This window comes from Crotalus tigris, unplaced genomic scaffold (assembly GCF_016545835.1).
Source record: "Crotalus tigris isolate CLP2741 ecotype Arizona unplaced genomic scaffold, ASM1654583v1 scf7180000020074.1721668, whole genome shotgun sequence".
In the NCBI taxonomy this organism is placed as follows: Eukaryota; Metazoa; Chordata; class Lepidosauria; order Squamata; family Viperidae; genus Crotalus; species Crotalus tigris.
Window position 1 is genome coordinate 552,949 of NW_024097846.1, and position 26,406 is coordinate 579,354.

The 26,406-nt window shown below is 39.4% G+C and overlaps 1 protein-coding gene across 2 annotated transcripts in view; it reads left to right on the plus strand.

Annotated features, from left to right (window-relative positions):
• Positions 1-26,406, plus strand: part of LRP2 (LDL receptor related protein 2) — a 145,459-nt gene that overhangs the window by 101,210 nt on the left and 17,843 nt on the right. For both annotated transcript variants that reach the window (XM_039365425.1, XM_039365427.1), the window contains exons 46-67: positions 1,284-1,403; positions 2,301-2,432; positions 2,884-3,085; positions 4,078-4,373; positions 4,812-5,328; positions 7,134-7,286; positions 7,691-7,861; positions 8,679-8,902; positions 9,825-10,002; positions 10,690-10,886; positions 12,595-12,840; positions 14,199-14,327; positions 16,612-16,731; positions 17,019-17,135; positions 17,298-17,414; positions 19,071-19,208; positions 20,334-20,456; positions 20,632-20,760; positions 22,760-22,891; positions 23,339-23,470; positions 24,550-24,693; positions 26,063-26,228. In XM_039365425.1, coding sequence (XP_039221359.1) covers positions 1,284-1,403; positions 2,301-2,432; positions 2,884-3,085; positions 4,078-4,373; positions 4,812-5,328; positions 7,134-7,286; positions 7,691-7,861; positions 8,679-8,902; positions 9,825-10,002; positions 10,690-10,886; positions 12,595-12,840; positions 14,199-14,327; positions 16,612-16,731; positions 17,019-17,135; positions 17,298-17,414; positions 19,071-19,208; positions 20,334-20,456; positions 20,632-20,760; positions 22,760-22,891; positions 23,339-23,470; positions 24,550-24,693; positions 26,063-26,228 — 3,883 coding nt within the window. The remainder of the gene's footprint in view (positions 1-1,283; positions 1,404-2,300; positions 2,433-2,883; positions 3,086-4,077; positions 4,374-4,811; positions 5,329-7,133; positions 7,287-7,690; positions 7,862-8,678; positions 8,903-9,824; positions 10,003-10,689; positions 10,887-12,594; positions 12,841-14,198; positions 14,328-16,611; positions 16,732-17,018; positions 17,136-17,297; positions 17,415-19,070; positions 19,209-20,333; positions 20,457-20,631; positions 20,761-22,759; positions 22,892-23,338; positions 23,471-24,549; positions 24,694-26,062; positions 26,229-26,406) is intronic.

Here is a 26,406-nt window from a genome sequence, read left to right on the forward strand (position 1 = left end):
GGAAAGCTTACAACAAAAGGAATAGTTCATTACAAATACTTCAAACTATTTTAGAAATTAATATCTTACTACTAAAACTATATTCTAACTATTTGCTTTGTGCCCTTTATCTACACTATAAAATGCAGTTTTAGTGCATCTTCATATTTTTCTATTCTACATCTCTAATATAATTTGTTTATTGCTGACATATTTCTTCTGTCATATATATGTTATCATGTTATGTTGTTATGTTGATATAAAATATAATAATGTAATACATTGTCATGTATATTTGTATTTTATATATATAGCCTTATATATTCCTATTATAATGTAGAATTCCTCCTTTCCAGCAGAGGTCAATAACACCTTTCATCTTGTTTAGTTTGTTTTCTATTCTTGTTCTGCCAAAGCATTGACATTTTCTTTGCTTTTTCTGCTTGTGTGTTCTTGGCTGGGCTTCTTGACTCTTCTTCCAAAACCTGGCTCCATCTGAGAGAAATGACTGGAAGATTTTTTTTTTCCATGTCAGGTCTGAGGGAAGGGAAAAACATCTTTCTCAGCAGGATTGTTTATCATTTAGTTTTATGCTTATCTTTACCCTTGTGCTTAGGCTGTGTTTGTTGATCTTATTCTTCATGAGATTTGTGGCTGCAGAACTCCCAGGTAGCAGAGCTTTCCGCTCCCCCTCCTGCCCAATGCTGCTGTTTGATTGGCAACTGCTACTTGATTGGCAACTGGGTCATCCCAATGCTGGCGGGGGGGGGGGCTGAGAAGAGAGGAGAGAGGGAGGATAGAAGTTCAGAATCTCCTTATACAGTCTGTTCTTATATAGTCTTTTCTATTTTCCCACTAATTTTCATCTAAAATGCTAATAGATGGCCAATGAGGAGGCTAATGAGCTCCATGTTTGGCTTGAGGTTTCCCACATCTGGCAAAGTGGAAATGGAAGCTGATGGGCCAATGGGTATCTTTTTGGAGGTCTTTCATGGAGAAATATTGTGAAGTAGTGACTTACAATCTGAGATATGAATGGGGTCCAGATCTCTTTTCCACAATGATTTTGTCCAATAGTTTTAGACCAGCGACTGATATCCTTCACCAGTTTCATTTTATATGTCTTATTATCCTGAGGCATTTAGGAAAATTGTAGCAAGAATTACTAAGCTAACCTAGTTGAAGCAATTTAACTACCAAAGAGCACAATACCCAGACTGAGGATTGAGTATAATCATTACAGAGTCCGGTGCATTTGCAAAGGAAACACACAGATCAAAGAAGAATTTTTTTTGCCTTTTCAGCCTCATTGACTTGTACCAGTACTGAGTTTCGCTGCACATCTGGACGTTGCATTCCTGCTCATTGGTACTGTGATTTAACAGCGGATTGTGCTGATGGCTCGGATGAGCCTGCCTCTTGTGGTAAGTGTGAGGTTAGGCACACTTGGAAGGGACTTGGAAAGGATTACTCGGACTATCAAAATTAAATGAGGGAAATTAAAACTTATAACCCACTAGTGACCAGCCTTATTGGAAAATGTGCCCTAGGCTACTTGATATGTTAAAGAACAAGGTGTATTTCTGTCAGACCCCCAAGAATGAAGTTTCCTCAACAGTCATTGATAAACCCATGAAAATATAGCATGCACCATGAAATTATAATAAAGTCACACTGCTAGTATTGACATAATTGTAAAAAAAAAAAAGAATGAGGGGAAGACATTCTGAAGAACTTCTCTTAATGACTCACTTTTCTGTTTTGAACAACACTTTAGTCATTCTGCAGGATGCTTTTTCATCTGAATGGCACAGTGCGTGCTTTGTATGAGAAAAGCATACTGTATCCATTAAAACCTCAATAAAAATCAAAACATGCATTTCCAGAAGCCAATGATATACATTTAACTTCTGTAGGAGCTGTGATAGTGCAGTGGTTAGAATGCAGTATTGCAGGCTGACTGTACCCATTGTCAGTAGTTTGATTCTCACTGGCTTAAGGTCGACTCAGCCTTCCATCCTTCCGAGGTGGATAAAATGAGGACCCAGATTGTTGGGGGGAATAGGCCAACTCTGTAAACCGCTTAGAGTTGTAAAGCACTATGTAAGTCTAAGTGCTATTGCTATTACTATTACTATTATAAAGGTTTTACTAGCTAGAGGTAAACATGTTCCATATCCTGTGGATTACCCAGTGACTTTCACAGTCCCTTGCCATTAGCTAAACTGAGAATTAAAACACAAATTGCCATATGTCTGTGGAAATGTAGGAAACAGGATGCGAAACATGCATAGTCTGTGAAATCTTATATTTCCTTTAAGTTTCTTCTGAACGGAGCTGTTCAAGTAGGCAGTTTAGATGTGATGGCGGCAGATGCATACCAGTTACATGGGTCTGTGATGGTGATAATGACTGTGGTGACATGAGTGATGAGGACCAAAGACACAATTGTGGTAAGTTCCGTGCAACACAAAGCTTCAAGGCTAAGCTGTTATTTTATTTAGTTACTCAAGGCCTAGATGAGCGGCATGGTGGCTTAGAGCTGGAGTTCTTGCCTCACAATCAAGAGGCTGGAGTTTAATCCTAGGTAGCAGCAGATATTTCTCTCTCTGGGCGCAGTGAGTAATTGTCTGCTGCAAACTCTGCATAGGTGTCAGGAAGGGCATCTGACCGGTAAATGCTCAGCTCCAATGAGTCGCCCCGATCCCACCCCGAAGCAAGGGATTGCAGGGTTGTTTAAAAAAAAACAACCCTGAAGACCTAAATTGCTTTCTGATAATTCACCTTTTGTTTGAAAGACTGCAAATGGTCAAGAAGACATTGGTTGAAGAGATGGTAGGCTGATTTAAATGGCATGAGTAATGTGTTTTGGACAAGTTGCTGAAATCTCGTGCTTTGTTCTAGCAAATCGCAGCTGTTTAGCCACTGAATTCACATGTGTGAACAATGTGCCCCCCTCAAGAAGATGTATACCTAGGGCTTGGGTCTGTGATGGGGATGCTGACTGTAGTGATGCTTACGATGAGCATCAGAACTGCACTAGAAGGCCATGCTTGGACAATGAATTCACATGTAGTAATGGACTGTGCATCCGTAACACTTACAGGTTTGTATGTCCTCTGCAAACTCTTTCAAGAATCACAGGCATATGCTAGAGCTAATATTTTAAAAGTGGATAACTTATAATTCTTTACAAACACTGAAATGCAGCACATATCATTCGTCAATCATTGGCCATGTAAGACCAGTGGGAATTTGAGACTCAGCTATGTTTTGCTTTTTGTTTATTCTTGTAATAATAGAATATGTAGCAATGATGGACATAGGCCTGCTTTTCAACTCCACTTTGCATAAATGCAGTAGGTGGACTAAGAGGATTATAACAAGGAATAAATTCCTTGTTACTAAGATTGTATCTGGTCAAAAATGAACTCAGCTTTATCTTCTTAATTCATTTTCCTCCTTCTTTTTTCTACTGGACTGCTGGTTAGGCCGGCACAGGAGTTTATGATGTCATATTGCTTATAATGATAAAAAGTTGGATCAAGACCAGTAGGAATAGTATTCATATTGTCACAAGCAAGAAAAGAATACAAATCTGAGCAATTATAATCTATACGGCAAAGACTTTAATTTGATGAGGATTAGGGTGGTGGTGATGGTAGAGAAATATGTGAAGGATTTCTGAGGACTAGAAGGAGACAAGAGCCTCAGGGTACTAAGGATACACTTTTTGTCACTTAATCTCTGTCTAGTTCAATCAATCTCTCTCTTTCCAGGATATCTGTCATCTGAAATTTTCCATGTTCGACATTTTTATGTAATGTCACGGATAGTTTGTCCATGATCTGCAGATCATGCATCTGTTCTCCCAAACCTTATGTTTTGCATGCAATACCTTTGGTGGAGAACACACACATAGATGTGAATGTTAGCAGAGGTCTTGCTATTTTATGTATGTATGTATGTATGTATATATGTACCGGTATGTATGTATGTATGTATGTATGTATGTATGTATGTATGTATGTATGTATTAAATTTATATGTTGCTCATCTCACAAATGAATGACCAACTTTTCTTATGGGCTTTTTCAGGTGTGACCGCCGAAATGATTGTGGGGATGGCAGTGATGAGAGGGCTTGCATCTATCAGCCATGCCAACAGCACCAGTTTACCTGTCAAAATGGCCGCTGCATCAACAAAGCTTATCTCTGTGATGGGGACAATGACTGTGGGGATGAGTCTGATGAGCTAGAACATCTTTGTGTTACACCAGAAGCAACTTGTGCTCCCCACTATTTTACATGTGACAATGGGAACTGCATTGAAATGGTCAAAGTCTGTAACCGGATAGATGACTGCCAAGATAATAGTGATGAGAAGGGATGTGGTATGTATGGAACTTAGATAAATCAGCACAAAAGCAACCTCGCACAATCTTTATACATATTCTTGGGTCCCCAGATGATGTTGGATTGCCACTCAAATTGTCCTCTGACATGGCAAATAGTCAGGTGTTGAGACAGTTACAGATCATCACTAGTTGAAGAAAGGCTGATTAGCTCTTACCAATTGCCTTTTGTAATTATAGCTTCAGAGAATTATCTCATTCTTCCCTATCTGGTGCACTTCAAATGTGTTTAATTATAGTTCCAATTTCTCAAGTTAGCATGCTGGTTGAGGAAGGTAACCTGGGAGTTATAGTCCAACACATGGACTACATGTTGGGGAAAACTAGATTTATGTAAGTAACAGTAAATGAACCATCAGAAACCAAGGCTACCTAATAAAAATGGAGTAACGTTTTGTTTCATTTGTTTTATTCTAGGCATTAATGAATGCAACAATCCTTCAATTAGCAACTGTGACCACATCTGCATAGACATCCAGACTAGTTTCTATTGTTCGTGTCATCCTGGGTACAGACTCATGTCCAACAAAAGGTCTTGTGATGACATAGATGAATGTAATGAAACACCGTCAATATGTAGCCAGATCTGTGAGAACACCGTTGGCAGCTACATCTGCAAGTGTGCCCCAGGTTACATTCGTGAACCTGATGGCAGAAGTTGCCGGCAGAACAGTAACATCTCACCTTATCTTATCTTTAGCAATCGATACTATCTGAGAAATCTCACCACAGATGGCCGGCTTTACTCTCTCATTTTGCAAGGACTCAGAAATGTGGTGGCTCTGGATTTTGACCGGGTGGAAAAAAGGCTGTACTGGATTGACGTAGGCAGGAAGGTCATAGAAAGAATGTTTTTCAATGGGACAAACAAAGAAACAATCATTAGTGATGGTGTGCCCAATGGTGAAGGCATTGCTGTTGACTGGGTTGGAAGGTATGCCTCTTGCTATTTTTCAAAAAGTTGCACTGCTCAGTTTGTGTCCTCGAGATGATAGATTAATGAAATTTTCTTCTGCCTGGCCATTTTCAGATATGATGACAATGCAGTTTCTAGTCCTTGGCCATGATGATTGGCTGGAAGGTGGGGAACTGCTGCCCCCCCAGATCTGGGTGGCACTAGGTTGGGAAAGCTGGATTGATAGCAAATTGCCAGCCATTTCCTTTAGCAATAGCAATAGTGCTTATACTTACGTACCGCTTTATAGTGCTTTATATCCCTCTCTAAGCAGTTTACAGAGTCAGCATCTTGCCCCCAACAATCTGGGCCTTCAATTTACCAACCTTGGAAGGATGGAAGGCTGAGTCAACCTTGAGCCAGTGAGATTTGAACTGCTGGCAGTCGGCAGAATTAGCCTGCAATACTGCATTCTAACCACTAAGCCACCATGGCTCAAAAAGCAATTATCTTTTTAAAAGCAATTATCACAAATAATAGTGGAAATTATATTTTTTGTGTATTGCTTCATATTCTTGATTATCCTTATACCAAGTATTGTTATCATACTTCAGTGCTGCCTTTCCATGGAGAAACATGGACTATAATGGATAATTATCATCTTAATAGATCTTTTAGGAGATAGAAAATGGGTAGAAAATTATTCCAGCATTAAGGTGCTAGCATAGCAGTGTTAGGGCTTCCAACATTGTCAACAAATATAAATAGTGAATGTTGATTCCATCTATGTTTTCGTATTTTGTATTGGTATACTAAAAACTACAGATCATAACACTGTAGTGGTAACAGCTTCTCACAATTCAAAAACTGATTTGGAGGAAGGAAATGTTTCAGCTGTTGCAAGGCCACATGACTCTCTGATATTTTCAGGGTTCTGCTTCAAAGATGCCACTGCGTTAAGAGTTTTAAGGAGTGGACTTAAAGCAGCTGCATCTTTTTTTCAGGCTGCTGCAGAACCCTAAAAAATTTAAGAAAGATCAAGGAGGTGCCCTGCTTGTGCTTGAGTGAAATCTAAAGCAATTCTTCAGAATAATTTTTCAGGTGTGCACAGCCTTAAAAGGATAGCTCAAAGTCTGCTTCAGGTGTGCACAGCCTTAAAAGGATAGCTCAAAGTCTGCTTCATGAATCAATGTAATTCAATGCATATTAATATATTGTTCAGTAATTATATTCTAACAGAAGTGGACAATCCAAAGCCGCAAGGTCACATCCTATCCCTAAATTGTAATATTGGTTATTAAAAGCCCTGGCTATTTTACTCAGTCAACAGTGGGTAAACCAAGCCAGCAAACATAATTCTTACTGGAATTCTACATAGTGACAAATGCTGCTCTGCAGAAGGAAACTTAGGAACCTGGGACAATGTAGTGGTAGGTGAGAAAGACCTTGGGAGATGGGATGAAGAGATGCTGCCTAGGGACCGGTCAGCTGAGACACAGCATAGCCCACAGCCTACATCTTTGGCAGAGCAAGAGATTCAGAAGAAACCTTCCCTACGTTCTCAGCCTGTAAAAGTGACTGTGGGAGAATTGTACTTTATGACTTGCAAGATTCAGTTAATACAGCTTTGCAATAGAGTAGAATTAATTTATCTTGTGATGTTTTCTTTCTGGTCTGCCAGGGAACATTGACAGATAACTACCCCAAGTTGCAATGTTCTAGCACTGAGCTAGCTTTCCTTTGCTTTCTTTTTCTGCCTTTCCGACCTATGTTGGTAATTAAGAGAAAATAAGGTATTTGTGAAGAAGTAGTTGGTGTAATATGCCTTTTGTCAAATATTTCAGAAAACTGTACTGGGTAGATGCCAATAAAGATTGCCTCTCTGTAGCTGAGCTTGATGGCCGATTCCGGAAAAAACTAATTGATCGGTGCCTGGATCCTAACAACATCTTCTGTTTTCAGTACCCTAGAGGGATTGTTGTTCATCCTAAATATGGGTAAGAGGGTTCAGTATTTTCTTTAATGCCTCTATTTGTAAAACATTTGTGTGCGTGTCTGTGTGTGCACATGCACGTGCATGTAGCTGTCTGAGCCTCTATCAACTTTAATCCAATCCTTTTATATGAAATAATTTATATCAATCCTCAGTAAATACTAGATTAAAATTCTTCTACTGGGGCCTTTCACAGCAGCAATATATTTTAAAGATTAAAAATCTCACCTTGCTGTCTGGAGGTTGCTGTGATAAATTTCCTCTTTTGCTGTTTGTTTGCTTATTTAGCAGGGTGTTTTCCTTTTTCACCTTTTCGTCCTTTTGTCCAGGGAAATGTATCTATTTTTGTATTGCCATTATCTCCTCTGGCAAATTATGGATTAGTTTCTGTTGTGTTTATTAAAATAGGCAAGTCTTCTGGACAGACTGGGCAGAGAGGCCATACATCGGGCGCGTGGGAATGGACGGCAAGAATAAGACGGTGATTATCTCTGCCAAGTTAGAGTGGCCTAATGGACTTACCATAGATTACACCAACGACAAGCTCTACTGGGCAGACGCCCATCTAAACTACATTGAGTACGTACATAGAGAAGAATAAAGCAACTGGGTAACTCTTCCTATCAGATTTTGAGGGTTATCAAATTAGCTTTTGCTTCTAGTAGCAGCTTTAATTCAGTTAAAATGCACATGCTCTATAGCGGGGTGTCAGACTCACCATGTCACGTGACATGTCGTGACATATCGTGACTTTTTTCCCATTGCCAGCAATGGGGTGGGCATGGTTTCAGCATGACACATCCAGCCCGCGGGCTGGCAGTTTGACACTCCTGCTCTATAATTACCAAGTAGAAAACTATTTGCTGTGTGATTTCAATACAACAATTAGCAGTCGATAATGATAAAAGAATTCCAGATCGTCCTAATGTGGAGTTTTGTAAGGCATAATAATGCATATATTGCTCTGCTTTTTTCTTGCTGAATTGTCTTCTATTCTAACCACATTTTTTTTAAAAAAATTAATGTTCTTAATGGTAATTCAACAAATAGGTATCTTAGTGCTAGGGTAAGGACTGCTCTGATTGGTAGAATTAATCTAGTTAATCTCACTTACTAGAGCTAAATTTGGCCTAGTGATATATTTTGCTTGCCTTGAAATTTATTTCACTTTCAGGATGAGCTAAGTCAGAGTGAATGGCAATTGTACATCAGCACGCTTACTTATGAAATAAGATATAGAAATCTTAAAGAATCCCAAAGTAGTATTTTGTATGACTGTGGTCATAATTATAACTACTATTTAGTTTCCATTTGTTCAGAAACAAGCAGAATGTTGATTATGGATTTTGTTGCCTTTTTCCTCTTCACTGTTATATGTTATGTTTTCTTCTTATAGGTACTCAGATCTCAATGGTCAGCATCGTCATACTGTGTATGATGGGGTGTTACCTCATCCATTTGCAATTACAATTTTTGAGGATACTATCTATTGGACTGACTGGAACACAAGAACCATCGAAAAGGGAAATAAATATAATGGAACAGGCAGAACGGTTCTAGCGAACACCACTCACAGACCCTTTGATATTCATGTCTATCACCCATACAGACAACCAGTAGGTGAGAAACTTAGGAAGTAGAAAGTCACGGAGAGTTTACAAAAGTGTCCTTCTGTTTTGTCTGTTGCTTGAATCAGTTTATCATGTGCTATTATCATTAGTTTAAATTTATGCTTGGTAATGATTTGGATGATCAGTTCCTTCTGCTGAACATTTTGAAGTAGTTTTGACTTGCTCAGATTTTCAATCCATATCTGTCCCATATGCCAAATCTCAAGCTGATCTGCCATTTCTCATGGGCTTAGCAAAAGATGGAAGGAAAAACTGAACACAATCAGTTTACATACTCCATGTAACCTGTCCCTAATTTCTATTTAATAAGTCAGGGGACTTTTCTAGGATGTTAAGTGGGCTGAATACAGGTAGTCCTCGACTTACAACCACAATGGAACCCAAAATTTCTGTTGTTAAGTGAGACATTTGTTAAGTGCCATTTTATGACATTTCTTAGCACAGTTGTTAAGTGAATCACTGCAGCTGTTACATGAGTAACACAATTGTTAAATGAATCTGGCTTCCCCAATGATTTTGCTTGTCAGTAGGTTGCAAAAGGTGATCACATGACCCTGGGAGACAGCAGTGGTCATAAGTATGAACTAGTTGCCAAACATTTGAATTTTGATCCCATGATCATAGGGATGCTACAAAGATTGTAAGTGTGAAAAATGGTCATAAGTAACTTTTTTCAGTACCTGTATTCCATTTAAACATTTTCACATAGAGCCAACATAGGGAATAGTTCAAATATTGTCTTTGGGTCCAACTTATCCTGATCCAGGTCTGTAGATTAAAATGCAGACATTGGGTTGCTGGATCAGAGCAAAGATTGGAGCATTCTTTACCATTTTATTACCAATAATTTCATTTGTGGCATTTTGTTGATGGGGAATAATTAGATATTTCTCACCTCATTTTTTTACTAGTAAGTAATCCTTGTGGGACCAACAACGGTGGCTGTTCTCATCTGTGCCTAATAAAAAATGGTGGCTCTGGTTATTCCTGTGAATGTCCTGATAACTTTATGGTAGTACATTTGGGCAGCACAGCTCACTGCCTCCCAATGTGCTCCAGCACTCAATTCCTGTGCGCTGACACTGAAAGGTAGGCATATGCAGTGACATAATTGCTTTGTTTGTTGTATTTTATGTCCTTATACTTCAAGGGTACTTTCACTTAGGATGCTGTATGTTGCCTCATGACTCTCATTTAATCAGTAAGAAAAAAAAGTTGTCCACACTCAATGAACTTTATGTAGAATAAAGATTTGAATCTGAAATCCTCCGTTTTAGTCTGACCTTCTACTCACTATCCCAGCCTTCCCTCACTGGTGCTTCTAGAACACGGGTGTCGAACTCGCCACGTCACGTGATGTGTCGTGACGTATCGCGACTCTTTTTGCATTGCCGGCAACGGGGAGGGTGCGGCTTTGGTATGATGAAACTGGCCCGTGGGCCGGCAGTTTGACACCCCTGTTCTAGAAGGTTGGACTACAATTCCCAGGATTTCCAGCCAGCAACTTCAAGAGTTGCTGGCCTTTGGAGGGCCCAGCAGCATAGGATTCTTCATTTCCACTTCTTCCGTAGCATTGCCTATGGTCACTTTGCAACCAGAGAGGCCACGGTGCTATTAAAATGAGCAGATTGGACTAAAGTTATACGTCTGTGCCATGCTTTGGGTTGAAAAGGGGGAAAGACTCTTTTTCATTTGCAGTATCTGCTACAAGCTATATGCACTTGTACTTCGTATTTACGAACTCCTACAAAGAAACCCATTTTCTGTTTCCTGTAGATGCATTCCTATCTGGTGGAAATGCGATGGTCAAAGAGATTGTCGGGATGGGTCCGATGAGTCTCCCACATGTCCGGTTAGGTACTGCCGCGTCGGGCAATTCCAGTGCAATGATGGCAACTGTACTAGTTCCCACTACTTGTGCAATTCTGTCCCAGAGTGTCCTGATGGATCCGATGAAGATCATGTGCTTTGTGGTATGTGGTCTCGAGATCTCCAATCTATTCATAAATACCACCCAGGCGTTTATCATGAGCATAAACAGGTCTAGACTGTTCTATTTCTAGGAGTAGGAAATAGACAAATCTCAACAAAATAGCCATGAAGACCTTCCCAAAGACCAGAGCTGCTTTGAGTTTTTAGTACAGGTAGGCTTACGACCACAATTGAGCCCCAAATTTATGTTGCTAAGTGAGAAATTTGTTAAGTGAGTTTTGCTCCATTTTACGATTTTTCTTGCCACATTTGTTGAGGGAATCGCTGCAGTTGTTAAATTAGTAACAACGGTTGTTAAGTGAATCTGGCTTTCCCATTGACTTTGCTTGCCAGAAGATCACAAAAACTGATCATATGACCCTGGGACACTGCAACTGTCATAAATATGAACCAGTTGTCGAGCATCTGAATGTAAATCACGTGACAATGGGGATGCTGCAACAATCATAAATGCGAAAAATTGTCAAGTCACTTTTTTCAGTGTTGTTGGAATGGAATGGGATAGGATAGGATAGGATAGGATAGGATAGGGCTGGAAGGGACATTGGAGGTGTTCTAGTCCAGGGCTTTTCAACCTTTTCACCCATTGTACCACTTTTAGGATATGGCAATATCCGAGTACCACCAGTCGCCTAGCAAGGTGTCAAAAACTTGATGACCAAGAAAAAAAAAAAGGAAAAAAGTGATAAAGTACAGGTAGTCCTCGACTTACAACATTTCGCTTAGTGACTGTTCGAAGTTACAATGGCACTGAAAAAAGTGCCCCCCAAGCCACAGCCGAACAAGACACCTGCCTGCCCACTCGGCAGTGCTCTTCCTCCTGTCCGAGATTTTTATTGTTGTGAGCATTTCTATTGAGGATTGGCAGTGGGGGTGGGGTGGGGGGTGTTTGGTTTTTATTCTCCCCATCTGCTGGGTGGTTGCAGCAGGTTTTGGTCACTTCACATGACCCTGGGACACTGTGACCGTCATAAATATGAATCAGTTGCCAAGCATCTGACTGTAAATCATAAGACCCTGGAGATGCTGCAACATTCCGGCTGATCGGTGCTTCTTCTGGGCTCAGCAGAAGCGCCAGGATCAGTGCTGCTTTCCAGCTGATTGGTGCTTCTTCTGGGCTCAACAGAAATGCCAGGATCAGCGCCGAGCTCCAGCTGGAGCCTGGCACTGATCCTGGCACTTCCACTGAGCCCTGACAGTCCCGAAGAAGCGCCGATCAGCTGGAAAGCAGCACTGATCCTGGCGCTTCCGCTGAGCCCTGACAGCCCTGCAGCTCCAGCCATCTCTTGCTCAGGCTTGTGCGGTGCTGCCACCGGTTCAGCTCATTCCCCTCCCCCGCTATCACTTTTCTAGGATGGTCGCGTACCACCTGCCAGATGCCAATGTACCACAGGTGGTACCCGTACCACTAGTTGAAAAGCCCTGTTCTAGTCCAGCCCTCCAAAGTTGTAACTTTGAACGGTTACTAAACGAACTGTTGTAAGTTGAGGACTGTCTGTGTAACCGTCAGATTCACTACTTGGAGACTCTCTAGATTTCCATGCTGTCAGGATTTTCTGAGAGTTGAAATTCCATTGCATCTGGAAGGCACCTGGGCTGGAAAAAGCAGCTCCATATTGATGTTTCTCTGTAGAAAGTGCTTCCATCTGTCTGCATGTCAGGGTTTTCAAAAATTCTGGTTTCTTTTAGCCAACCACCAATGTGAATCTCACCAGTGGCAATGTGCTAACAAACGGTGCATCCCGGAAACCTGGCAGTGTGATCGAGAAGATGACTGTGGCGATAATTCAGATGAGGAGAGCGCTCATTGTGCCAGCAGAACTTGTCCTCCAGGCCAGTTTAAATGTAACAATGGCCGATGCATCCCCCAGACCTGGAAATGTGATGTGGATGATGATTGCGGCGATAACTCAGATGAACCATTTCATGAATGCAGTAAGCAAAACACAACTTGAGCTACTTTATCATTGCTGTACCAGTTAAGAGGCACTGTTTGGCTTTACTCTTAACAGTAACTGCCAAACAATGTGAAAAGCAGGAGAATGAGCGTGCAGGGGAATAACTCTCCGAGGTGCATCTTTCCTTTGACGCATATTGCAGTGCATGAAATAAGAACAGTCACATTGCTTCCAGTTGAAGAAACACCTGATTCTTTAGGCATGAATATTAATCTTGACTAAACTAATAGTTACTTCCATGTTGAAAGGGATGGAAGAACATGCCTTTATTTGTCTGTAGTCACTTTAAGGAGTTCACTTTGGACTTCGATGTGAAAGACTTCAAGGAAAAACCTACTAATAGTTTGGAACTGTTCCACTGCTTTTCCTGCCCCATTTCCCCTAAATAAAGGACCCCTTTCTTTTGGAAACCAAATTGGGAAAGAGGCAGGTGCCTGCCTTCCTTCTTGATTTGAAATAGTTAATCCTTTAGAGTGCCATCTGGTATCTATATACAGTACCTAGGTTAAGCCCTATCAAACTCATTGAGTTTATTTCTGAACTGATGCATAGAACTTCAGACTTAAATGCCAATCTAATCACATATAATATGCCATCTGTAAAGGATGTGGAAATGTAATGTAACATCCATCCAAGCAATTTTATATGAAATCAACAAAGAAGTCTGTTGAATCCCTGTATCACATCAGGAAAAGATGTAGTCTGAGATTGAGGATATCTCTGAACCTCAAATTGTTTAAAGAATTGAGTACAGTACATATGAAAGTTATTGGGCCCAGATTTTGGTTTTGTTGAACCAAATTATCTGGGCCCAACAACTTTGGTATACAATGAATACTTATTGACAAAATCTTATACTAAGGGGAGAGAATTAGGCCAGTACAATTATAAGGTTATAAAACAGTTAGGAAGAACTGGAGTTAGCTATTATTTAATTCCATCATAATTAAAGGGCTCACTTCTGATAAGGGACTTATCAAGGAAGAATAGAATATTTAAAGTTAATTTTCCCCTACTGGTACAATCCAGATATGTTGGGCCTCAATTCCCAATTACTGGGTTTAGGAAGTTGCTATTTAAGGAGCCTATTTTATTTATTTATTTATCTACATCTACATAGTACACATTTTTTTTAAAAAAATACAGTCACTGTACCACTTGTTGAGCACCTTTATGTGGAAAACACTTAATTGAATTGAAAAATGAATATATATTAGTGATTATGGTTTATTCACTATTGCATTTTTGAAAATCACCTTGGAGTGATGCTTATTATCTTCTCTAATAAAGAATTTGATCAAAAAGTCATGTCATTTTTTTTCTTTTTTCTTTTAGTGGGTCCTGCCTATCGATGCGATAATCATACAGAATTCAGCTGTAGGACCAATTATCGCTGTGTCCCTCTCTGGTCTGTCTGCAATGGTTACGATGACTGCAGAGACAACAGTGATGAACAAGGCTGTGGTAGGTCTAGGAGCTGCAAAATTGATGCCTTGTAAAAAAAACTGAAAGCCCCATATTTGCTCTCATGCTACTTGCAAGCAACACCTCTAGGAGAATGTTGGTAGCAGAATGTCACAGTAATGGCTGCTTTTCATTTGATAAGACCTGGGAGGTTATTAACAACACTTGAAATTAAAGACCGCAGAGATAATTTATTTACTGCAATTGAAATTGTGATTTCTCTTGATACTTGCTCTTGTGAAGGTCCAAATTATCTGAAACGATCGCCTAGTTATTACTGTCTACATTCAATTGCTGCTGTCTCCACTCAAGGTGCAGCATAATTTGTGCTTATTTGCTGTGAATTAGAACATAGATTTATGGGTACCTTTTCCTCTGGGCATATTTTTGTAATTGGGAAGAATAACCAGTAGTGGTTAAGGCAGCAGAATAGAAACCAGGACGCTGTGAGTTTTAGTCTCACATGAAAGCTGTCCGGGTGACTTTCAGCTACTCTTGTTCTCTCAGCCCAACTCACCTCACAAGGTTGTTGTTGTCAGGAAAATAAGAGGAGGAAGGAGTATTAGTATGTTTGCCACCTTGAGTTTATTTATAAACAAAAATAAAGGCTAGATATAAATAAGTATATATTATTTATATATACCTTTAATTTTTTTTTGAATATTTGACAAATCCCCAAAGACTGTTAAATTAAGTGTGTTTGAAACTAAAAGAAAACCAAAGTGTTCTGTTGCTAGGAGAAAATGGTAAGTTGGTAATGAGTGACAGTGAGAGGGTGGGACTTCTTTATTTATGTTTTGTGTCTGCCTTCTCTCAGAAAGTACATAGAGCCAGTGGTGGGATTCAGCCAGTTTGCACCATTTCAGCAGAACCGTTAGCTAATTTTTTTGTTGCCCGGGCCCAGAATGGACTTCTGGAAGTGGCATCCACACAGAGAACTGATTGTTCACATATTTGAATCCCACCACTGCATAGAGCCCTAGCTGGTGATCATTATGCCACTGGGGAATGACAGAATTTCAACTTAGGACAGACAAGGAGAGGATAAGAGAGAACTAAGTTAAATGAATACGTGTATCCAAGATGACAGGGATTACATTCCAAGGTACTGAAGCAGAAATGATTCTTGGTAATCTTAGAGAAATCCTGAAAGTGAGGTTCTGAAAGATTGGAGGGAAGCAAATCTCATAATACTCCACTTAATAAAATTGCAAAATAGAGCTGTAGATGCTACTCCTGCTATAGATGGACTCATAGTTAACCAAAAGAATACTCAATATCTCCACTTCAGCTAGGAGGAACTATAAAGTGGTATTGTTCAACACTTTTATCAGTGATTTGGTTCAAGAGGTTGGGGGTGGGGTAGGGGGAACTTAACATAGTTTTCAGATGTACAAAGCTGAGAGAAACTGGCTAACATTTAAATGAAATAAGAATTTAAAAGATATACTGTAGACCAGAGTTCCCCAACCTTTCTGGGTTGACGGTCTGGAGGGGAAAGGAGGGGAAGGGAAATGTACGTGTGTGCACGTGCAAAACGGGCACATGCACAGTGGTGGCACTAGTGCTTTGTGCATGCACAAGCAGGCTACGCACACCCATGGCGGTGCTGGTGCTGACACCCATGTGCATGTGCAAATGGGGCGCTAGCACCCCACACACATGGAAACAGGGCTGCTAGCACCTGTGTGGTAGCACTAGCGTGAATGGGGAGGTGTGTGCACACATATGCACACACTTGCCAGCCATTGCGGTAGCCCAGTGACCAAGAAGCCATGGACCAGTACTGGGCCATGGCCCACAGGTTGGGGACCCCTACTGTAGACAAGTGTGAGCACTGGGCTGAAATGAACAGGATGGGATCTAACAAATGCATTAGTCTTTTCAGGAAAAATGTAAGGCATGAGTACAAAATAGAGGCAAGCTTGCCTGGCAGGAGTTAAATTTCCTTTGCTTTATAGACCTGTGAAGGTTATAAATGTGAGAATCGGTTGCAAAGTTACATTTTCATCACCATCATAACTGCAATTGATCATTGTACAAGGCAGTCGCTAAATGAGGACTACCTGTATTTCTTTTTCAAAGTATACCCTTCAAGGAGTCACTTTACAACAAAGTCTTTTACAGTTTAATTTTCTGCTGTTGCCATCCCTGTACCAACCTTATTTGTACATCTCTTCTTTCCAAATTGCGTTGGAGAAGGGCATGTTAATTGTTGCTGTCAACTGATTTCTCTCTATCTTGTGTGTGTGTGTGTGTGTGTGTGTGTGTGTGTGTTCTGCAGAATCCCTGACTTGTGATCCTTTGGGAGATTTCCGCTGTGATAATCACCGGTGTATTCCACTGCGATGGAAGTGTGATGGAAATGACGACTGTGGCGATGATTCCGACGAACAAAATTGCAGTACGTGCTTTCCTTTCTTACCCAAAATTGCAGTATGGGTTGCTTTGTATTAAAATATTTTTTACATTTACTTGCTAGAATTTTATCTGTAACTGGTAAGTTGATGTCTTGATTGGGAGGGGCGGGTTGCAGGGGGATCTGTCCCTTTCAAACTGCGTAATTTCAAATCTTTTTAATGAAAAATTTAGCAAGTAAGCAAAATTGTTTTCGACAGATTTAGGTATTCTGTTTCAGAGTGAGTTTGCAAATGTTCACACCATGTTTGGATGATTCTCTCTTATTGCAAGGTCCTCGTGAATGCACAGAAAGTGAGTATCAGTGTGCAAACCTGCACTGCATTCCTTCTCGGTGGTTGTGTGACCATGACAATGACTGTGAAGACAACTCAGATGAAGTGGACTGCGGTATGTATTGCAGTTTGAATTTGTCGTTCCCTTGACACACACACTCTCTGTCTCTGTCTCTCTGTCTCTCCCCGTCCTTTCCCCCCTCCCTCCCCAACCAAACCATCCAACTCATGACTTTTAAAGAAAATTTTTTTAGTAGTCATTTACTCTTCTTTTTAGAACTAAGGACCTGCCACCCAGGTTTTTTCCAGTGCAACAGTGGCCACTGTATTGGAGAACGATTCCAGTGTGATGGCAGTGCAGATTGCCTGGATTTCTCTGACGAAGCATCTTGTCGTGAGTTCTCAGATTTGTGGCGGAAATTTGATGCCAGTTCTTTATAATATCATGTCTTTTTCTTTTGTGAGGTGGGGGAAATAAGTGGTTACATTTCTTTTCTACGAATTTCAAGAAATACTGAATGCTACCAGGATGGGCAGATATGATAATAAGAGAATTCCAGCGTCATTCTCCCCCTTGCCCCACTGCAGCCTCCTGTACAGTCTCCCAGGTCCCTAAAATCCGCTCTATATTCCTCAACTCTAAGGTGTCGGAAACAAGAGAAATCAGATACAGGTAGTCCTCGAATCATGACCATAGTTGACACCAGAATTTCTATTGCTAAGCAAGGCAGTTGTTAAGTGAATCACACTGTCTTGGTTCCCACAGATGAAACTCTTCAAAGAACTTCGAGGCATTGTTTACCTTAAAGAATCTTTATTGGAGTAGCATAACTTCGGCACTAACATAGTTGAAGCCAAAATCTGGATTCCCCTCCCCTTAGCACACAGTATCAAAGACAATTCCCTCCTCTAATTAACTGTCATAAATCACATTCTCCAATTAGTTTGAAATGCAGGCTTTTCCTCCTGTTCTTCAATCTGCTATTCCTTATCATCTCTTATTTCAAAAAGCCCTGAATTCACACACTTTTACAATATTGTTATGTCTAACTAACTCCCATCATATTCCTTCTCCTTCCCCAGTATCATCTAATTCTAAGAGTAAAGCATAAGAAAGAAAAAGGTTGCATCTCCATATGTTGTCAAAGCAAGAACATCCAATGTTAGCAGCGTTGACACACACACAATTTTATGACCTTTTGTAACATGGTTGTTAAACAAATTACTTGCAGTTGCTAAGTTAATAACACAGTTGTTAAGCGAATCTGGTTTTCCCCCATTGACTTTGTTGGAAGCCAGCTGGGAAAGTCGCAAATAGCAAACATGTGACCCTGGGACACTGCAGCGGTCATAAGTACATGCCAATTGCCAATTGCCCAAAGCTTGATCATATGACCAGGCCGATGCTACGACGGTTGTAAACACATGTACCAGTTTTAAGTCAGTTTTTCCAGTGCTGTTGTAACTTTGAACAGTCGCTAAATGACTGGCTGTGGGTCAAGGACTGCCTGTACACACTTTATTCTGCCTGATTATTTTTTTTTAAAAAAAAAACAAAATTCTTCACTGTTTTGACTCCATATTATATGTTCTGCACAATCTCAGTACAGCAGTCGTAGTCAATCTTACCGGCTCCACAGACCAGCATTGGTGGCATTGGCGGGCAGGGAAGAGATGGTTTTATCTGTGCAAATGGAGCTTTGTGTGCCTGCCCACCACTTTCCAACAACTGTGGTTCCCAACAGCCTGCGGATCGGGACCGGTCCACAGACCGGGGGTTGGGGACTCCTGTAGTACAGGATAAACCAATGGTGTTTTTTTTAAAAAAACAACAAAAATACCTCTTATTAAAGTTGTACTGTGTTGCTATTACTAAACCCCTGTAAAAGTCAGGACTCAATGAATCAGTAATTAGGAATACCTTAGTAATGGGGAAAACATCAATTTACTAAAATATATAAAATGAGATTATGTGTGAAGAAAAAGATTAAGAAATGCTTGCATGGTATTACAAGGTCCATGGTATTAAATCTGAATGTCTTTTTATTAGCCACTCGCTATCCAAATGGTTCTTACTGTCCCCGTTCAATGTTTGAGTGCAAGAACCACGTCTGTATTCATCCCCGTTGGAAATGTGATGGTGATGACGACTGTGGAGACGGGACAGATGAAGAACTTCAGTTCTGCTGTAAGCTGAAGATTTATTTATTTTTTCAAGCCCATTTTTAAGTCCATCTTTCTTTGGACCATCTGTCTTTGAAATGCCAGAAAATAAGAACTGATAAATTGATTTTATATTTGGATGATAGATTGGCAATCACATACTTAACTTCCCATATCTTAATCTTTTCTTGGGTCAAGATCAGGTTTTTCTATAATATTGAGAGGGTGCTTTTTGAAAACACACAGATGCTTAGACCTAGTTGCATAGCCTTTTTGATTTGGGCATATGCATTTTTATAGATAACGGAATTGATATAATGCATAATGCAAAAAATGAAATACAGAGATTACTAAAAGCATATAGAGAAGCCTGAGGGGGAGTTAGAAAATTAATCAGGCAGTTGGATATTTTTCATGTCAACCTGAAAATAATCTCAAAAAGTTTCTCAGATCTATTTGTGATAAACTCAGAGATCAACATAGGAACTTTTTTTTCAGATAAAATAAATTTATAAATAAATAAGGGTGCATAGAACTCTGTTTGACAACAGAGTTCTACTCTCCAAAAACAGAACAGAACAGAACTAAATTTGCCATGGAGGAAAGCCAATAAAAAAAGATTGACTTCAAAGCTTCCTTCCAGGATCAGAATGGAACTGCTGTTGAGGGATTGGGAAAGAAATTCAGAAACCAGGTTCTGCCTGAAATTAACTAGAATTAATATTGGCCATAAGTTAACTTCAGATAATAGGATGGAATATCTCTGATTATATAGGATTAGTGAGTCCCTGAATGTATACCTCTCTCTGATTATGATTAATTTAGGCTACATGCTTGCACTAAATATATGAGTTCTACTATTAATTTAATGCTGGGAAAAATTGAAGGCAATAGAAGAATGGGACGATAGAGAGTGAGGTGGCTGGATGGAATCACTGAAGCAGTAGGCGTGAGCTTAAATGGACTCCAGAAGATGGTAGAGGACAGGAAGGCCTGGAGGAACGTTGTCCATGGGGTCGCAATGGGTCGGACACAACTTCGCAACTAACAACAACAACATTAATTTAGCACTACTGTCTAACATTCAGGAATTATTCTAATCAATGACCCAGAAACAATATTTGAACTCTTGTGATCTCTCTGATTTCAGTGGACATTGTCTGTGAGCAGCCCTACCGCTTTCGTTGTGAGAATAATCGCTGCATCTACAGGCAGGAGTTGTGTAACCAGGAGGATGACTGTGGAGATGGAAGTGATGAGAAAGAAGAGCACTGTAGGTTTATCCACTTATCTGAACTACAGGAATTAATAGATTAATTTGCTGTCTGTTATCTTCATTTCAGGTGTTCATACCTGTTTACCTTCTTATATTGTCCATATAGTTTGCAGAATAATAATGTACCAGTTATTACACAGTAATGCAAAGTCCATGTGTCCTTTTTATTCAGGCAAAGAACCTACTCCTAAACCTTGCACTCCTGAAGAATTCAAGTGTGGTAATGGAAATTGTATCCCATTGCATTATGTCTGTGATAATTATGATGACTGTGGAAACCACTTTGATGAGCTCGGCTGCAGTGAGTATTGTTGTGGTGGCATGGAAATTATGTATTTTTTTGTTTTCTTTCAGGATTTCTCAGATCGGGTGAGGTGGAAACTTTATGATTCAGGGCGATTGAAAATTGTGGGGAAATCCACTAAAGTAAAACAATCCCCCCAAAAGAAAATGCCTCTCATCTGATTTGTCACACTGAATATGATGTCTCTCTTCCTTTCTTAACTGCCCCCCATTTCCTTTATTTTGGTAGCACCATTGAAACTCGAATGCAGATTTTTATCCTTGTGACGCAATTTAAAGCATCATTAAGCAACCTGGTGCTCCCCAAATATCTTAGGCTACATATCCCATAATTCTTTGGCCATGCCATTTGGGAATCTATGGATGCTGAAAATTGGCCCATTGAGAAGAAACTGAGTTTAGAATAGAATAGAGCTGGAAGGGACCTCAAGCAGGAGAACTTATACCATCTCAGACAAGTGACTGTCCAGTTCTTCTTAAAAACCTCCAGTGATGGAGCGCTTTCTATTTCTGAAGGCAAGCTGTTCCACTGGTTAATTTTCCTCACTGTTAGGAACTTTCTCCTTTATTCCAGGTTGCTTCTCTCTTTGATCAGTTTCCAACCATTGTTTCTAGTCCTGCCCTTGGAAAATAATTTGACCCCCTCTTCTTTGTGGCAGCCTCTCAAATATTGGAATACTGCGATCATGTCACCCCTATTTCTTCTTTTCTTTAGACTAGCCAAATCCAAATCCTGCAGCCGTTCTTCATATGTTTTAGTCTCCAGGCCTTGGATCATCTTAGCTGCTCTTCCCTGAACTTTTTCCAAGGTCTCAGCATCTTTTTTGTAGTATGGTGACCAAAATTGGTTGCAGTATTCCAGGTGTGGTCTCACTAGGATTTTATAAAGTAGTACTAATATTTTGCGTGATCTTGATTTTATGCCTCTGTTTATACAACCCATATATTAGCTTTTTTGGCTGCTTCTGCACATTGCTGGCTCATAGTCAAGTGAGTTATGAAAGACTGCCTCAAATTATAGTGAACTATGCTCGCTCCGTATCAACCTGTTTATCCTTTCAGCACATTTATTCAAAGCAAACTAGGAAAGAAAAGAATCTTTACTCTGCCAGTGATTTTAAATATGCTGTTTCTTTTGATCAACACTTTTGAGTGCAATTAATAGGGATTAGCAAAATATATAGTCATGGTTGTGTGTGTATAAATTAAGAAAAAAGATATCTCTCCAACAGAAACAGTAAAAGAGTGTGCTGTATAACAAAGATTTCAAAGATTTTTCTTCCATTGACATTAATAGAGTGAACACAACCTTTTTTTTTAGAGCCTTAGATCTTTGAGGCATAATAGTAAAGCCCAGCTACCAGGAGTGGCCTTATAATAATGGGATATTTTATGGTGGTTTTATGGATTTGATATTTTTGCAAACTGCTGTGAATGTTGATGTTGTTGGTCTATAATCATGGTAAATAAAAATGGAAGAAATGAGAAGAGAAAAATATATTGCTGGCAAAAAGAGAAACCAAAGTGGTAGGACTTTACAGTCTGCTCCTCATCAACACATGTTTTTGGTGTGTTGTTTTGGTGATGGCAATTTAACCAAAGTTCATTAAAATGCAATTTGAATCTCCCTCTTCTTTTCAGCATCCTCGGGTATGAAGCAGCTTGGTACTATATATGAGTTAACTCTAAAATGGATCAGATCATAGCTGTTTTGAAAAGGATTCGCTGTTAATTAATGGATGACTTCTTTGTAAATCATAATTATGAGTGGTTCTTAAAATAGCCATAATTGCTTTCTGCCCCCCTCCCCAAGTATAACAATCACCCACAAAGCTACTACCTTAGTAATAATGGTATTTTCAGTCAAACTTGCTTTGTGATTTTGATTATTTTCTTTAAGAATAGAAGAGGGTAAAGACAAAGGGAAATTGAGGGAAAACACTATGAATTGTAATTCTTTGATCCTTTCTGATCAAAGCTATGTCTTTTTCTTTAAGATCCTGGAACAAGCAGAACATGTGCTGAAAATATCTGTGAACACAATTGCACCAACCTAAATGAAGGAGGCTTTATATGTACCTGCAGGCCTGGATATCACCCAAGTGACCTGGACAGGAATACCTGTGATGGTAAAATTTTCATCTATACTTCATTTTCCACTTTGGAAATGCTCAGCAACCAGTTACCTTGAGCCCTCAAAATAACAATATATTGTGTTTTTCCTCCAAACTTATTTTATTCGCTTCTGTTTTTCTTTTTGTAGTGCCAAATCCTATGTCATAGAATGTTTTAGATCACTGTTGGAAATTGTTGCTGTGTTGTTGTTGTTGTTGTTATTGTTGTTGTTATTCTTTAAAAAAAACCCACACAAATTGATATGATTATTGAAGGGCAGATGGGGAAGAGATTCTGCTGTCAATGCAAACCTAATATCATTTGTCTGACTTAGAGTTAAAATGAAATCAAAATGAGCAAAACATTGCAACCGTCAGAGTAGAAAATAGCATCTCAACAAAGGCATTATTTTCTATTCTAAACAAAAAAAAAATGAAAACTCTATTTATCATTGATTTCAGATGTCAACGAATGTGAATTCTTCGGTACTTGTCCACAGCTTTGTAAGAATTCTAAAGGAAGTTATGAATGCTTTTGTGCTGAGGGATTTCGATCTGTTGGGGATCAACTGGGAAGACAATGTGCAGCCAATGGTAAAAGCAGCCAGAATTTCCCTGGAAATTATTTATTTTGTAGGTGGGGCTACAGCCAGCATATCTTACAGGAGGGATACAGATCACAGAGCTGACCAGAGAGAGGATAACCACAGGTGTAACCTAATTGGCTGGAGAGATCTTCTCCAGTCCTACTCAACCCAAGGGTAGTGGTCTCCATCCAAAGTGTTATTTCCATTGAGGTGCTAAAGCTGAGGGTAGTGCATTGGGCATTGATATATCCCTTCATTGAAAGGGAGAGATGTTCTGGTGAGAATATACAGTATTACAACAAAGGTCTTCATCAACAATCAGGATGGGACAATATCAAATAACTTCTAACAGGATTTTAACTACAGAGAGACGAAGAGGGATCTTTCTCTCTGTAGACAAAGCTCGGTAATAGAAAACCAGATTACTGCTGCTTGTGAAAGTTGATGCCCTAATAAATTATATTGTCTTGAAAGTACTACAAGTCTCTGTGTTTAGTTTATTATACAGTATAAGTTAACACAATTCTTTTCCCAGCTATCTCTATTTAAAATACGAATTCCTGAGATGGAAATTATTTTAGTCCAGAGCCAGGCTTCAAATCTCCATTATTAATACTGATGCATGTTATATCCCTGTTTCTCAAGCACTTATTCTCCTGACTAAGTGATAACGGGACATTGAAATGGAGGCCAATTTTAAAGTTGTTTATTAGGTGGCATAGGAATGTCCTGTTCAAAGAGACAACGTGAAACACTTCACTTACAACTTTCACCATCCTTCCCTATCAGTCCGGCTAGGTGGGACACATTCAAGGTGTCAGTCAACATCTGGTATGCCATTGATTCGACAGCTCTAATTATAAAAATGTTCCAAAAAGCTTGTCTACGGATAACAAGAAGGCTACAATGTGGAAAACATTTTAACAGAATAAGTATTATCAAAAACAGCCTCTGAATTTTATAGCTAATGTGCTACATTTTATAAACCAAACTACGTTATAGAAAGTAAATTACAGGCAGATGCTTTAAAAAAAATCCCTTTTGTGTTTGAATTGCTGAGTTCCAACAATAAAATGTTTTTTTTAGGTAACCCACCAATCTTACTTCTGCCTGATAATGTCCGTATTCGGAGATACAACATGTCATCTGAGCAATATTCAGACTATATTGAAAATGAGGAACACATTCAAGCAGTAGACTATCATTGGGATCCTGAAGGAATTGACCTAAGTATGTTTTCATTTTTAACTATTAGAACAGAAGTTTCTTTTCAAGGGTGTAGCCATGGGGGAGGGAGGATCTTACTCAAGCAGAGAAATAACTTCTTCAGAATTTGTTTTCCATGGACTCATTATATAGGTTATGGGCGTGTAATGATATAAGTTCCTTATCTATAAAGTAGACAGGATTGCAGCTTGTAAGAACTTTGTGAAATGTAGTGTTATGAATCACTTTGCAAATTAGATTTAAATATTTGTTAAAAAATTTTTGCCACCCATCTCTCTATAAGGACTCCCTCTCTCTCCCCCCCCATCATAAACCTGCTCTAAACCAGTGTTTCTCCACCTTTTCAGCTTGAAGATGGTTGTACTTCAACTCCCAGAATTCCCAGCCAGCTATGTTGGCTGGGGAATTCTGGGAGTTGGAAGTCCATCCATCTTCAAGTTGCCAAGATTGAGAAACACTGCTCTAAACTATAATCTCTATGTAGCAAACTTGCTGCAGGAAGTAGAGAAGAATCATGTTGTCAGCTTCTACCATTTCTGGTTTACCAATATATAATACCCAAAGAAACCATTTAGTAGGTACCAAAGAGAGGTGTTCCTTTCCCTTGCAAATGTCATTTAGGGAGCCATGATTTTAGCACCAGATGCAGCCGTGGCTATTTGGTTAAGATTTTGCTAAAGCAGCATTAGGATAAAATATCAAGAAGTGGACTTATAGTCATCTAGTAAGCTAACTTCCAGAGGACCAAATACTAATTCAGAATACTGTATTAAAAATTAGGAACCTGCCAGCCTAGTTACCCATTTATAAAGAGAAGTTTTCCAGTTTGTTAATTTTTATACAATGTCTGTTGCAATTCTCCTTGCTGTTCCAAGATAGCATACCTCTTTGAAGCAGTTCCAAGAGTTTCTGCATATGGACACTAAATTTCTCATGTTCAGCAGTGCTGTTCTTTGGTTCATATGGTTTTAAACTATGACCTGCCCTGCCCAGTGTTTCCTAAATACAACAGAAATGGGTGAATGATATACCGGTACATATCCATTGCTACAATTTAAGTTTCAGAATATTTTGCAAATAGTCAGCAAGTTGGAGGTTTAACAAAAGGCATTCAGTTGGGTCAATTCTGTTTAGCCCAACAAAATTTGTGATCTGATTCAAAATAATGTTAAGCCAGAATTATTAAAGTGTAATCCATTGAACAAGTCATGCTGTATCAGAGTTAAACCAATTTATGCATTTGTGCAATGTGTGAACTGAGTTACTGCATGCTTCTATCAATCTCATATTTGAAATGTTAGACACCCAGTATTGTCCTACTAAACAATGTTCTTTCGAGTGAAAATATAAAGAGAGATCTGAACTCTTCTAGGTGTTGTATACTACAGCATTCTTGGACGTGGATCACAATTTGGTTCCATCAAACGTGCATATATCCCCACATTTGAAAGCAGTGGAAATAACCCCGTGAAAGAAGTTGACCTGAACCTTAAATACTTGGTCAGTCCTGTTGGTTTAGCGGTGGATTGGGTTGGCAAGTAAGTGCAAAATCTAGATAAAAGTGCTTCAGAAACACATACACACACACACATACACACACACACACACACTTCAAAATCACTGACTTATTTTTTCCTGTGCAAAATGCTTCTTGAATGCAAATTGGCATAATTTCTTGGGTCATGGATGAGGTGGGTCAACTTTTGTGGGTCTGTA